This window comes from Heptranchias perlo, chromosome 5, assembly GCF_035084215.1.
Source record: "Heptranchias perlo isolate sHepPer1 chromosome 5, sHepPer1.hap1, whole genome shotgun sequence".
NCBI lineage: Eukaryota > Metazoa > Chordata > Chondrichthyes > Hexanchiformes > Hexanchidae > Heptranchias > Heptranchias perlo.
The window spans coordinates 30,364,088-30,379,658 of record NC_090329.1 but is presented as its reverse complement, the minus strand read 5'-3'; the positions used below and the strand labels follow the sequence as shown (position 1 = coordinate 30,379,658).

General features: G+C 43.8%; 1 protein-coding gene across 3 annotated transcripts in view; it reads left to right on the top strand.

Moving 5' to 3' along the window:
- The window catches only part of sh3yl1 (SH3 and SYLF domain containing 1), a 197,930-nt gene that overhangs the window by 42,316 nt on the left and 140,043 nt on the right, over positions 1-15,571 (top strand). For all 3 annotated transcript variants that reach the window (XM_067984193.1, XM_067984195.1, XM_067984196.1), the window contains exons 3-4: positions 11,630-11,743; positions 14,195-14,259. In XM_067984193.1, coding sequence (XP_067840294.1) covers positions 11,630-11,743; positions 14,195-14,259 — 179 coding nt within the window. The remainder of the gene's footprint in view (positions 1-11,629; positions 11,744-14,194; positions 14,260-15,571) is intronic.

Here is a 15,571-nt window from a genome sequence, read left to right as displayed (position 1 = left end):
TAGAGAGAAACTGTTCCCATTGGCGGAAGGGTCAAGAACCAGAGGCATAGATTTAAGGTGATTGGCAAAAGAACCAAAGGTGATATGAGGAAAAGCTTTTTTACACAGCAAGTGGTTATGATCTGGAATGCACTGCCTGAGGGAGTGGTGGTGGCAGATTCAATCATGGCCTTCAAAAGGGAATTGGATAAGTACTTAAGAACATAAAAGATAGGAGCAGGAGTAGGCCATATGGCCCCTTGAGCCTGCTTCGCCATTCAGTCAGATCATGGCTGATCTTTGACCTCAACTCCACTTTCAAAAGGGAGCTGGATAAACTCTTGAAGGGAAAAAATTTGCAGGGCTACGGGGAAAGGGCGGGGGAATGGTACTAGCTGGATTGCTTTTGCGGAGAGCCGGCACGGACTCGATGGGCCAAATGACCTCCTTCCATGCTGTAACCATTCTATGATTCTATAAATCACATATGTCAATCAGCAGTGCACCACTGCATTAAACAGATGACTGATGCCCTGTTCCTGTGGGCCTCTGATTTCATATCCTTCTTCATGGACGCACCAAAGCAGCGACATTGAGCACTCAAATATTATCAAGTAGCCGTATTTCTCCCAAGTTCAAGGTATCATTGATGCCACCTATCTGGCATTAAAGGCTCCAAATTTCATCATTCGGAAGGGTTTTCATTCTGTGAATATGCAGCTTGTGAATGATGCTCATTCTGTGCTACCCTGTGAATGTGCAGCTTCTGAGTCATTATTCTATATGTGACTGTCTGCTACCCTGGAACCATGATCCTTTTGTTCTCTGACAATCAAAGACACCTGCATTATTTCGTCAGAGCAATGTGTCAGGATAGTTGCTTGGAGACCAAGGCTACCCGCCTCAACCATGGTTGATGATACCATTCCATCGTCAGAGAACAGATGGCGACAACAGGTTCAGTTAAGCCTTGTATGTTACACGCGTCATTATTAAACAGATCATTGGTACTCTGAAGTCCCATTTCCAATGCCTGGATAGCTCCGGGGGAGCCCTACATTACAGCCCAGCAAGGGTGTCAAGAATTAGTGGCATGCTGTATGCTGCATAATTTTACATTTAGGAAGTGATTAGATCTTCCATTTGTGGTAGATGAAGAGGAAGAAGGTGGAGTCCATCAGTGTTCTGATCATGACAAGGACACCCAGGAGAGAGGGGAGATGGAGCAGCACACAAGTTTAGGTAGAAAAACATTAACAACTGTTTACAGAAGAAAGGAGATGCCCTATCTCCAAAAAACATAATGTCATTGATAAGCCTTTGCATTGTTCATAGCTAACTATTATTCAAATCTGCAATACATTTGATATCTTTCGGGGAAAGGACACTTCAAGCCTTCATCAACCAAATTAAAATCGAACTGGAGGCCTCCATAAAATTAATTCACAAACACACCAATCTGCAAAAGAATTCCACATTTACTGATTGTCTCTTCATTATGTCATTTTAATTTTTTTTTAGCACTGTTCGTACCCCTTCTGCCTAAAACTCTGCTCACATGTGAACTGAACCTCTTACATGGTTTTACATCGGTGCAGGAAATTTTGAAGTTTGTGGATGGGACTTTACCGATGGAGCCTTCGAGTATTGAAAGTATCAAGTGGTGCTGATGGCCTTAACCTGCTTTCAGTGTCAGGTCGCTCAGACGAACATCCAATATCTACTGGGCCAAGACCAACAGCTCCCTCCATCGCTGGCATTTGAGGGGACTGGAATGATTTACTTACATTGCCATTATCATGAGAAACAGCCAATCTCGGTGGCCATTCCTTGCAGTCCACTGTTGCTGGGCATGGAGTGAGTTGGGCTAATAGTCTCCATGAGACCAAAGAGAAAAGTTCCAATTAAGTCGTAAAAGCCCTGAACTATGGTGCTTTCAAGAGTGTTGTGCAAAGAATCTATGAAAGCAGTTGTGCCTGCCGTTCCAGAAGCAACAGTTACGCTTAGAACCTCCTCCTTGTTGCCACAGAAATCTCTTGGACTGCCACACGATCCACCGTGTTCTGCATGCGCTGACATACCCCTTGCACCGTGTTACCAATGCAGGTTGTGGATTGAAAGTAGATAAATCGCCAGACCAGGATGAAATGTATCCCAGGCTGCTAAGAGAAGCAAGGGAGAAAATAGCGGAGGCTCTGACCATCATTTTCCATTCTTCCCTGACTACGGGCATGCTGCCGGAGGATTTGAGAACTGCTAATGTTGTACCGTTGTTTAAAATGGAGGAAAGAGATAGACCGCGTAATTATAGGCCAGTCAGTCTAACCTCTGTGTTGGCAAGTTATTGGAATCGATTCTGAGGGACAGCATAAATCGTTATTTGGAAAGGCATGGGTTAATCAAGGACAGTCAGCATGGATTTGTTAAGGGAAAGTCGTGTCTGACTAACTTGATTGAATATTTTGAGCTTTATATGGTATATTTTAATGATTTGGACTTGTGGGGGGCTTGATCAAGAAGTTTGCAGATGATAACAAAAATTGGTCGTTTGGTTGATAGTGAGGAGGAAAGCTGTAGACTGCAGGAAGATATCAATGGACTGCTCAGGTGGGCAAAAAAGTGGCAAATGGAATTCAATCCAGAGAAGTGAGGTAATGCATTTGGGGAGGGCAAACAAGGCAAGGGAATACACAATAAATGGGAGGATACTGAGAGGTGTAGAGGAACAAAGGGACCTTGGAGTGCATGTCCACAGATCCCTGAAGATAGCAGGACAGGTAGATAAAGTGGTCAAAAAGGCATACGGGATGCTTGCCTTTTATTAGCTGAGGAATAGAATATAAAAGCAAGGAGGTTATGCTAGAACTGTATAAAACATTAGTTAGGCCACAGCTTGGGTACTGTGTACAGTTCTGGTCACCACATTACAGGAAAGATATGATTGCACGAGAGAGGGTACGGAGGAGATTTACGAGGATGTTGCCAGGCTGGAGAATTTTAGCTATGAGAAAAGATTGGATAGGCTGAGGTTGTTTTCTTTGGAACAAAGGAGGCAGAGGGGAGAGTTAATTGTGGTATATAAAATTATGACAGGACCGATTTCCCTCAGCAGAGGGATCAGTGACCGGGGGCATAGATTTAAAGTAATTGGTAGAAGGATTAGAGGAGAGCTGAGGAGAAATGTTTTCACCCAGAAGAGTGGTGGGTGCCTAGAACTGCTGCTTGAAAGGGTGGTGGAGGCCGAAACCCTCAACTCATTTTTAAAAAGTACTTGGATGTGCACTTGAAGTGTCATAATCTACAGGGCTACGGACCAAGTGCTGGAAAGTGGGATTAAGCTGAAAAGCTCATTTTCGGCACGATGGGCCGAATGGCCTCCTTCTGTGCCGTAACTTTCTATGATTCTATGATTCCCCCAACTTGTCCAACACACGAGAGGAGACTGTCTCCAATGTCTGCACGTAAGATCAATGGTCCTGAATCATAGGCCTGGGTATTAACTCGGAGTCGGGAAGAGAACGTGGGGTGGGGGGGTGGATTTTAGGGTGTGTGTAAAACCCACAAGTAAGGGCTTCCCGCACATAGTGATGATTTTGACGGTAGGACGTCTTTTAAATTTTTTCAACAGGTTTCGCACCGGAGAGCCAGCCAGATTGACAGGTTGGCTGCCTATTGGGTGAGAAGGCAGCCGGGGAGAGATCGGGGTCTTCGGTGTATGGATTTGGGGGGGGGGGGGGGGGTCAGGGAGGGATTGGTGTCTTCAGTGTTTGGATGGGTGGGGGGGGGGTTGTCACGGAGGGATTGGGTTTGGATGGGGGCAGAGGGGTCGCCGATCGTGTGTGAGCAGTTGGAGATCACGGTGGAGGAAGTCGGACATCGTGGGGTGGGGGCGGTGGGTGGGAGGTGAGCAGTCAGAGTTCGCGGCGGGGAGGGGGGGTGGAGGGGGAGGAGTGGAAGATCGCGGGATCTGTAAAGAGGTTAGCTTGGGGGGGTTGGGGGGAAGCATTCCTGCTCCTCCTGGGCCACAAGCAATGATTTAAATGCACTTACCTCATTGATCCGTCTCTTCTAGCCTCCTTTTATCTGCCAGGTTTCCCGCAGCCTGGGAAACCCTGCCTCAATGGGTCAAAAATAAAAATTTTGGTAAAATGGAGACCCACAGCCTCGTTAAAAGATTTTACTGACCGACACGCCTGCTGAGAGCGGGTTGGTTGCCGGCCCTCCGACCCGCCACCGTTAAACCTGGAAGTGGGTACGTTGGAGCGCAGTTGTGGTCGCGCTGCAAATTTCTATTTTAACTTCCCGCCCGCCCCCAACCCGTTCTTGGGGTTAAAATCCCCGCTATAGTTCTTTTGAAGACTGTGCTCTTGAGATCTGGGTCCCTGGGCTCCTCAGCTGAGGGCAGTCACTTCTTCTCTTCCTCTTCCACCCTGCCCTCCCATTGGGGGAAGAGAAAGCTGATTTCTCCTCACCCCTTCCAGGTTCCTCCTGCTCACTGATCTCTCATTCATCTCTTCATTTATACTGGATGCTGCAGAGGCGAGTCATGCTTCCAACATTATTTTGAGATCTGCATGCCTTCACGTGCTTTGGACAATGTCATAAAGTTATTTAAACATTTCTTGCACAGTATTGCTGTTTGTGGGGTGATCGAAAGGGCATTGACTGCCTGAGCCACTTCTCTCCATACTGCCTGCACCACTCTTTTCTGGGGCTTCCTGTCCTGGGTGCCAAAGATCCTGTCTCTCATAAGAACAGAAGAAATAGGAGCAGGAGTCGGCCAATCGGCCCCTGGAGCCTGCTCCGCCATTCAATAAGATCATGGCTGATCTGATCCTTCCCTCAAATCTAAAGAACACAAGAAGTAGGAGCAGGACCCGGCCACTCAGCCCCTGGGCCCGCTCCGCCACCCACAGAGCCTTGACCGATCCGAACTCCGCTTCATGTCCAATTCCTGCCCGCTCCCCGTAACCCCTAATTCCCTTTACTTCTAGGAAACTGTCTATTTCTGTTTTAAATTTATTTAATGATGTAGCTTCCACAGCTTCCTGGGGCAGCAAATTCCACAGACCTACTACCCTCTGAGTGAAGAAGTTTCTCCTCATCTCAGTTTTGAAAGAGCAGCCCCTTATTCTAAGATTATGCCCCCTAGTTCTAGTTTCACCCATCCTTGGGAACATCCTTACCGCATCCACCCGATCAAGCCCCTTCACAATCTTATATGTTTCAATAAGATCGCCTCACATTCTTCTGAACTCCAATGAGTAGAGTCCCAATCTACTCAACCTCTCCTCATACGTCCGCCCTCTCATCCCCGGGATTAACCGAGTGAACCTTCTTTGTACTGCCTCGAGAGCAAGTATGTCTTTTCTTAAGTATGGAGACCAAAACTGTATGCAGTATTCCAGGTGCGGTCTCACCAATACCTTATATAACTGCAGCAATACCTCCCTGTTTTTATATTCTATCCCCCGAGCAATAAAAGCCAACATTCCGTTGGCCTTCTTGATCACCTGCTGCACCTGCATACTAACTTTTTGATTTTCATGCACGAGGACCCCCAGATCCCTTTGTACTGCAGTATTTTCCAGTTTCTCGCCTTTAAGATAATAACTTGCTCTCTGATTTTTCCTGCCAAAGTGCATAACCTTACATTTTCCAATATTGTATTGCATCTGCCAAATCTCCGCCCACTCACCCAGCCTGTCTATATCCCCTTGTAGGTTTTTTATGTCCTCCTCACTCTCTACTTTCCCTCCCATCTTTGTATCATCTGCAAACTTTGATATGTTACACTCGGTCCCCTCCTCCAAATCGTTAATATAGATTGTAAAGAGTTGGGGACCCAGCACCGACCCCTGCGGAACACCACTGGCTACTGGTTGCCAGTCCGAGAATGAACCATTTATCCCAACTCTCTGCTTCCTGTTAGATAACCAATCCTCCACCCATGCCAGAATATTACCCCCAATCCAGTGATTCTTTATCTTGAGCAATAATCTTTTATGTGGCACCTTGTCGAATGCCTTCTGGAAGTCTAAATACACTACGTCCACTGGATCCCCTTTATCCACCCTGTACGTTATGTCCTCAAAGAACTCAGCAAATTTGTCAGACATGACTTCCCCTTCATAAAACCATGCTGACTTTGTCCTATTAAATTATGCTTATCTAAATGTTCCGCTACTGTCTCCTTAATAATGGACTCCAAAATTTTACCCACCACAGATGTTAGGCTAACTGGTCTATAATTTCCAGCCTTCTGCCTACTACCCTTTTTAAATAAGGGTGTCACATTAGCAGTTTTCCAATCTGCCGGGACCTTTGCCGAGTCCAGAGAATTTTGGAAAATTATTACCAAAGCATCCACAATCCCTACTGCCACTTCCCTCAGACCCTAGGATGTAAGCCATCAGGTCCAGGGGATTTATCCGCCTTGAGTCCCATTAATTTACTGAGTACCAATTCCTTAGTGATTTTAATCGTATTTAGCTCCTCCCCCCCCCCCCCCCTCGAGCCCCCTGTTTGTCCAGTGTTGGGATATTCTTAGTGTCCTCTACCGTAAAGACTGAAACAAAATATTTGTTCAGCATTTTTGCCATCTCCATGTTTCCCACCATTAATTTCCCGGTCTCATCCTCTAAGGGACCTACGTTTGCCATAGCCACCCTTTTTCTTTTTATATAACTGTAGAAACTCTTGCTATCTGTTTTTATATTTTTTGCTAATTTATTTTCATAATCCAACTTCCCTTTCTTAATCAATCCTTTCGTTACTTTTTGCTGTCTTTTGAAGACTTCCCAATCTTCTATCCTCCCACTAAGTTTGGCTACCTTATATGTCCTTGTTTTTCGTCGGATACTATCCTTAATTTTTTTACTTAGCCACGGATGGCTGTCATTTCTTTTACACCCTTTTTTCCTCAGTGGAATATATGTTTTTTGAAAGTTGTAAAATAACTCCTTAAATGAACACCACTGCTCATGTACCGTCTTATCCTTTAATCTATTTTCCCAGTCCACTTTAATCAATTCCGCTCTCATACCATCATAGTCTCCTTTATTCAAGCTCAGCACGCTTGTTTGAGAACCAACCTTCTCACCCTCTAATTGGATATGGAATGTAACCATGTTATGGTCACTCATTCCAAGGGGATCCTTAACTAGGACATTATTAATTAATCCTGGCTCATTACACAGGACCAGGTCCAAGGTTGCTTGCCCCCTTGTAGGATCAGTTACATACTGCTCAAGAAATCCATCCCTAATACACTCAATAAACTCTTCCTCAAGGCTGCCCTGCCCAATTTGATTTGTCCAGTTAATATGATAGTTAAAATCCCCCATAATTATAGCTGTTCCCTTATTACATGCCCCGACTATTTCCTGATTAATACTTCCAGCAGAGTTGCAACTATTCGGAGGCCTATATACTACGCCCACGAGTGTTTTTTTCCCCTTATTATTCCTTATCTCTCCCCAAACTGTTTCATTGTCCTGATCCTTTGTCCCAATATCATTTCTCTGTATTACAGTGATTCCTCCTTCATTAACATAGCCACCCCACCTCCCCTTCCTTCCTGCCTGTCCTTCCTGATTGTTAAATACCATGGCATATTTAATTCCCAGTCGTTGTCACCCTGCAGCCATGTTTCTGTAATGGCCACAAGATCATACCCATACGTAGTTATTTGTGCCGTTAACTCGTCCATTTTGTTACGAATGCTACGTGCATTCAGATAAAGAACTTTCAAATATGTTTTGTGACACTTAGTTCCTGCTTTTTCCTTTTTTAACACTTTACCTTTTACTCCATACCTTCTGTCCATTCCTGACACGCTTTCCTCTGTCTCCCTGCTCAGGTTCCCAAGCCCCTGCCACAGCTTTGATGCTGGGTTAATCGCCTTACGCCTTCTAGTTTTTATTTTATCTGTCGTGCCTAAAGTACACTTTCTTTCCACTGCTCTACGCTTTTCCCTTTCACTTGTTCTTGAACAACTGTTTGTACTATTTGTATTGTAGATTTCCCCTGGGTCCTCCCCTCTCTTGCTGCTCTCAACTTTATTCCCTTCTGACTCCCCGCTCAGGTTCCCATCCCCCTGCCACTCTAGTTTAAACCTTCCCCAACAGCACTAGCAAACACCCCCGCGAGGACATTGGTCCCGGTCCTGCTCGGGTGTAACCCATCGTGTTTGTACAGGTCCCACCTTCCCCAGAACCGGTCCCAATGTCCCAGGAATCTAAATCCCTCCCTCCTACACCATCCCTGCAGCCACGCATTCATCCTGTCTATTCTCCTGTTCCTATACTCACTTTCACATGGCACTGGTAGTAATCCTGAGATCACTACCTTTGAAGTCCTGCTTTTTAATTTATCTCCTAACTCCTTATATTCACCTTGCAGGACCTCATCCCTTTTTTTACCTATGTCGTTGGTACCAATATGGACCACGACTATTGGCTGTTCACCCTCCCCCTCCAGAATGCCCTGCAGCCGCTCCGTGACATCCTTGACCCTAGCACCAGGGAGGCAACATACCATCCTGGAGTCACGTTTGCGGCCGCAGAAACGCCTATCTGTTCCCCTTACAATTGAATCCCCTATCACTATAGCCCTGCCACTCTTCTTCCTCCCCTCCTGTGCAGCAGAGCCACCCGTGGTGCCCTGAACGGCTCTTGCTGCTTTCCCCTGATAAGCCATCTCCCCCAACAGTATCCAAAGCAGAATATCTGTTTGAGAGGGAGATGGCCCCAGGGGACTCCTGCTCTACCTGCCTAGTCCTTTTACTCTGCCTGGCGGTCACCCATTTCCTTTCTGCCTGCGTAATCTTTACCTGCGGTGTGACCACCTCACTGAACGTGCTATCCACGATAGTCTCAGCATCATGGATGCTCCATAGTGAATCCACCCGCAGCTCCAGCTCCGAAATACGGTTAGTCAGTAGCTGCAGCTGGACACACTTCCTGCACACATGGTCGCCAGGGACACTGGTAGTGTCCATGACTTCCCACATAGTGCAGGAGGAGCATATCACAGGTGCGAGCTGTGCTGCCATGACTTGCCTTAGACTCTCAGACTCTCCTCCCGCTCTCGGTCTCTCCTTTTATACTGTGCTCACCTCTCGGACTCTCCTTCCTCACCTGTGACGTCGCACGGTAGTTGTCTCTTGTTGCAGGTCTGCTGCTGCTTTTGTTCCCCAATCTCAGACTTCTACGCTCAGGTCCACTGCCACTCTGTAGAAAAAGTTAGCAAAAGCAAGGCAAAGCAACACCTCCTTCCCCCACTTCACCGATCTCCCACACTTACCAAACTCTCAGCAGATCACACTGTGTTGTCCGCACACACTCTCCCGCCTCTATCTCTCCTAACATAATCTCCACAGAAGCTTCTTAGAATTTTGGGGCTTTGGTCACAGCAAATATCCCCATTGTTGCTGCTCCTTTTGCCATTTGTTATCTCTCTCCATCTCATTATCTTTCTCCCTCTTGTACACCTTCAGACCTTTAAGCAACAGCCTTTTAACTAGTATAGCTAAACTGCATTTCCCACCCCTTCTGGCAGTGCATCAGTCAGGAGTTGGGATCTCACTTTAAACCCACCCTATATATAAGAATAGCATTCCCCTTTAGTAAAATGCTGTTGATTGCCAGTGAAGTCACTCTGGGTGACATAATTCCTGCCTCGCATGTTTTCAGCAGGCTCACAAAAATCCAGACCTAGCAGTCAGCATTCGATCCAGAGGTTTCACCTAAGCACTTTTTATTGAACTCTAGATTTATTTTTCCTTATCCCTCTCTCTGGCCACTGTCTGAGACTGAGCCAGACCGTTCGCAACCTTGGCGTCCTATTTGACCCCGAGATGAGCTTCCGCCCCCATATCCCCTCCATCACCAAGACCGCCTACTTCCACCTCCGTAACATTGTCCGTCTCTGCCCCTGCCTCAGCTCATCTGCTGCTGAAACCCTCATCCGTGCCTTTGTTACCTCCAGACTGGACTATTTTAAAGCTCTCCCAGCTGACCTCCCACCTTGCACTCTCCATAAACTTGAGCTCATCCAAAGCTCTGCTGCCCATATCCTAACTCACACCAAGTCCCGTTCATCCATCACCCTTGTGCTTGTTGAACTACATTGGCTCCCGGTCTGGCAATGCTTTGATTTTAAAATTCTCATCCTTGTTTTCAAATCCCTCCATTGCCTCTTCCCTAACTATCTCTATAACCTTCTCCAGCCCTACAACACTAAGCACTCCCCCAGTTCTAGCCTCTTGCGCATCCTCGATTCTGATCACACCACCATTGGCGGCCGTGCCTTCAGCTGCTTCGGCCCCATGCTCTGGAATTCCCTCCCTAAACCCCTCCACCTCTCTACCTCTCTCTGCTCCTTTAAGACACTCCTTAAAACCTACCTCTTTGACCAAGCTTTTGGTCACCTGTCTTAATATCTCCTTATGTGGCTCGGTATCAAATTTTGTCTGATAATGCTCCTGTGAAGTGCCTTGGGACGTTTTGCCACATTAAAAGTGCTATATAAATGCAAGTTGTTCTCTGGATGTCCCGAACTGTTACACAGCCAATGACTTAGTTTATAAGTATGGCTACTGTTGTTAGGTAAGCAAAAATGTAGCAAAAATCATAGTTATTCACAAACAATATTGAACTAAATTAGCAATTGATCACATTGTGATGGAGTTTGGTTGCTCTAAAGCAAGTGTAGGTCAAAAAAGAGTGCTTTTAGTATGCACACATTTTTTACATTTACTGAGAATGTGAAAATATATAGATTTATGCTTGCATAACCTTTTCTGTTCTGGTAACAAAGGGTATGGACTGAAGATGTTTTATACTGTATTTACAGTTACCTGACACTGTAAATTGTTGTGAAAATCTGAGAGCCATCCATTGAATAATATATAACCATGTCACGAATTCACATGGAATAATTGACAAGTCTAATAATATTTTTCTTTTTTGGTAATTAATCTGTTATTTTATTAATAATTATATTAGGGCATACAATGTATAAGAGTAGACAGTCTGTGTAAACCATCCATCCTTGGAATTTCAGTTGTTGAAAAGGTATTTAACAGCAGGGCTTTGTGAAGATGGTTCTGAGTAGAATTGCATTTAACCTTTTGTACAACTTTAGATTTTTCATATTGACTGGAGGAAGTTCACAGTTGTGGCTTCTTGGAAGTTTTACTTGTGTTTCTTTGTCCCCTTCAGGAAGTTTTAAACACTTTGTCCTTATAGACAATAGTGTGACAGGTGAGGCTGGATTTACCTCCATTGTCTGAAATGGGTGGGGTTTGAGTGGAAAATCCAGGCTATAATGAGTATTTTCAAGAAATCCAGAAAAAAATAAGTTTGCAATTTTTGTTCTGCATCACAAACTTTGCAGAACTGAAATAGTTTATTTACACACAGTAAATATTTTATCTGTCATTAAAGAAGTGGGAACTATCAGGCCGATAGAGCTTTTTCTCAGTTACTTGTTCAGCTATTGCCCCTAAGAGTTCCTTTGGGGTGAGAGTGCCTACAAGATCAATTTTATAATTATATAAGATGTAGATTGATCACAGTTTTCTTATTTTATGGAGCGACATGACATTTCTTATCAATTCACATTTTATTTTCTGTTCATTTTCAAGCTCATGTGATAGCTAAAGCCCAAGGACTTGCAATCCTGTCCGTGATTAAAGCTGGATTTTTAGTAACTGCTCGCGGAGGCAGTGGAATTGTGTTGGGCCGTCTGCCAGATGGAAGTAAGAGTGTTCAATACTTGATCTTTTAAAAAATATATATATATATTTTTGTCAACCTTTGCTGAAGCTCACTTTTTAACAAAAAAATGTGTTTCCAATGTCAGGCATGGAAATATGACATTTCTTTGTTTGTCTTCTGGTCCAACAAACCCCTGTTGCCCCACCAAAATGGACAGTATGATTTGCTGGGAGCTGTGGCAAAGAGACAGAACACTGTAGCATGGAGCATTCCTTTAACATCACCTTCTAACGTTGGTATAGGCTGGTAGTTCTAACAAGGGAGTGCTGGAGCACTATTCCGAGGGCCTTCTACCTCTTTGATGTTAAGGTTTGCCTTCTATGACAGCAGCAGTGCTGCTTCCCGAAATCAATGCGCAGAGCAGATATGGTAGTTATCGGGAGAGCAGTTGCCTGTCCGATATTGAGTGATATCACCTAGTTTCAGGACTAAATACTTTTGTGTGTGTAGTCACTTCATTTTTTTGCACATCTGAATTCAAATACATTTGTGCACGTGCAAAGCACCCTTTTTAAAAAAATAAATATCTCCTCCTTTCCCGAGTCTGGCCCCTTATTGAGCAAAATATAATGACCGTAGATTTTCACCATGCTTCAAATAGCAGTGCTACCTCGGCATCCAATAGAAATTTCAAGTGGTATGCAGCCAAAAGCATAGGTGACCAAAGGCCTATGCACCAGAGTATTGAGCATCTGAAGCACTCCTGCTCATATATATACCACAAGACCATAAGAGATAGGAGCAGGTGTAGGCCATTCGGCCCCTTGAGCCTGCTCCGCCATTTAATGAGATCATGGCTGATCTGATTTTTACCTCAACTCCACTTTCCCGCCCTTTCCCTATATCCTTTGACTCCCTTGCTGATCAAAAATTTGTCTAACTCAGCCTTGAATATATACAATGACTCAGCCTCCACAGCTTTTTGGGGTAAAGAATTCCAAAGATTCACGACCCTCTGGGAGAAGAAATTCCTCCTAATTTCTGTCTTAAACGGGTGACCCCTTATTCTGAGACTATGCACCACTAGTTTTAGATTCCCCCATGAGGGGTAACATCCTCTCAGCATCTACCCTATCGAGTCCCCTCAGAATCTTGTATGTTTCAATAAGATCTCCTCTCATTCTTCTAAACTCCAGAGTATAGACCCAACCTGTTTAATCTTTTCTCATAAGACAACCCTTCCATACCCGGAATCAACCTACTGAACCTTCTCTGAACTGCCTCCAATGCAAATATGTCCTTCCTTAAATAAGGGCACCAGAACTGTACGCAGTACTCCAGGTGTGGTCTCACCAGCACCCTGTACAGATGTAGCGTGACTTCCCTGCTTTATACTCCATCCCCCTAGAAATAAAGGCCAATATTCCGTTTGCCTTCCAGATTACCTGCTGCACCTGTATGTTGACTTTTTGTGTTTCATATACGAGGACACCCAGCTCCCTCTGTACCGCAGCATTTTGTAGTATTTCTCCATTCAAATAATATTTTGCTTTTTTATTTTTCCTCCCAAAGTGGGTGACTTCACATTTTTCCACATTATAATCCATCTGCCAAATTTTTGCCCATTCGCTTAACCTGTCAGTATCCCTTTGCAGACATTTTGTATCCTCAACTTGCTTTTCCACCTATCTTTGTATCATCAGCAAATTTGGCCACAAGACACTCTGTTCCTTCATCTGAGTCATTGATATATATTGTAAATAGTTGAGGCCCCAGCACTGAGCCCTGCGGCCCCCACTAGTTACAGATTGCCATTTTGAAAATGACCCTTTTATCCTGACTCTTTGTTTTCCGTTAGTTAGCCAATCCTCTATCCATGCCAGTATATTACCCCCAACACCATGAGCTCTTATCTTGTGCAGTAATCTTTTATGTGGCACCTTATCGAATGCCTTTTGGAAATCCAAATATACTGCATCCATTGGTTCCCCTTTATCCACCCTGCCCATTACTGCCTCAAAGAACTCTAATATTGATTGTATTATGAGTCTCCAAATGTTCTGCTACTACTTCCTTCATAATGGATTCTAGCATTTTCCCAATGACAGACGTTAGGCTAACTGGTCTATAGTTACCTGCTTTCTGTCTCACTCCCATCTTGAATAGGGGTGATACGTTTGCGGTTTTCCAATCCGCTGGGACCATTCCAGAACCTAGTGAATCACAAAATGGTTTTGCTGTTGGCATATACGGACCTTTTCTTGTCATTGGTACAAGGTTTCAGCACAAAAGGAAAGAGCTGCTCATGCACAGTTTTAGCATTGATTTGACTACTACAAAACCCTTTTCAGCTGTGAAGCTGGGACAGGCAAACTGCTTCAGGATTAAAAATGAATATAAGAAAGAAAATGTTTTATTTAAGCCCCCAACACAGTGTGTTTATTTTTTGTCTTCGTGGTTAAAATGTTTGAATTTGAATTTGTTTCATACAGGATGGTCTGCTCCCTCGGCAATAGGCATTGCTGGTCTTGGTGGTGGTTTTGAGATTGGAATTGAGGTACGCTGCTTTTTTTAAAACTGTTTTACATAAATGTTGTTTCCACAACTGACCAGAAATATGTTGGTGTTTTTCTCTTAAAGTAAAATCAAATTCTGTTTAATGAACCTTGCTCCATACCTACCCTATCAAAAAATAATGCAGATACAGTATGATTAAACATAATTCATATTTGTAACTGATTTAAAAATGTTGTGATTATACCTGATGTTCAAATGTCATGCTTCTGGTTTTACAGCTACAAAAAATGATCCATACCTCAATGTCCTGTAATCTCTATATTCTAATCAGTAGCTTACAGAGTGTCCGATTTAGCATCACTAATTCGTAAAAGAGTGATTTCAGCTTTCAGCGTTCTCCCTCTGCTAGGAGCAAGAGGATGCGTGTTAGGCTGCTGTTTATTTGAGCGCTGCCTTGTTACTTCAGTAAATGAAATGTTAGATTTTAAACCAACTGTAGAAATATATGACCCTCATCAAATATGTTTCCTGCAACAACAAAAATTGGTACACTTTAAACTTCATATGTCACATTCACTTGTCTGTAAGAGGTTCTGTTTTTGCCATTAATATTTTAAAATGTGTATCAGATTTTGCTCTCATCATCCTTTAAATTCCTTTTAGAAATGGGCCTGCAAGGAATAGCAGAACACTGCACTGTGATTTTGTAAACATTCTATATTTGAAAACTGACTTCTCACCTTAATAGCTTAATGTTTTCATTTGGCTTTCACCAAACTTGGTAAAGGAACTTATCTTCATTCTTGTTTCCTTTTGTTATTATGTGACCTGGAAACTGTTCCTGTCTGTGTTTATACATCCATAAACACAGACATGTCACCTCAATAAAATAAAGAACATTCAGTTTTAATCAAGCTTCAGACACTGAATTTGTTTAAATAAATGAGCATTGGAGAAGCATTTTTCCCTGTATGATTGACAGCATAACCCTATAAACAAGCCCAATTTGCACTATTTAAAAACTCCAAAGCATTTAGGACTAATGTAAACTTCTCATTTTAAAACTAACGCCAATCGATTCACCAAATGAACTATAAAGCATGTTTTCTGGTAGCAGCTGTATTTTTAAAGAGGCTCTGATAGTTCACTCCTCATTCTGGGATGAGAGGGTTGTCCTATGAGGAGCGATAAAGTAGAATAGGCCTATGCTCTCTGGAGTTTAGAAGAATGAGAGGTGATCTCATTGAAACAAATGAGATCCTGAGGGGGCTTGACAGGATAGATGCTGAGAGGTTGTTTCCCCTGGCTAGAACTAGGGGATATAGTCTCAGGATAAGGAGTCGGCCATTTAG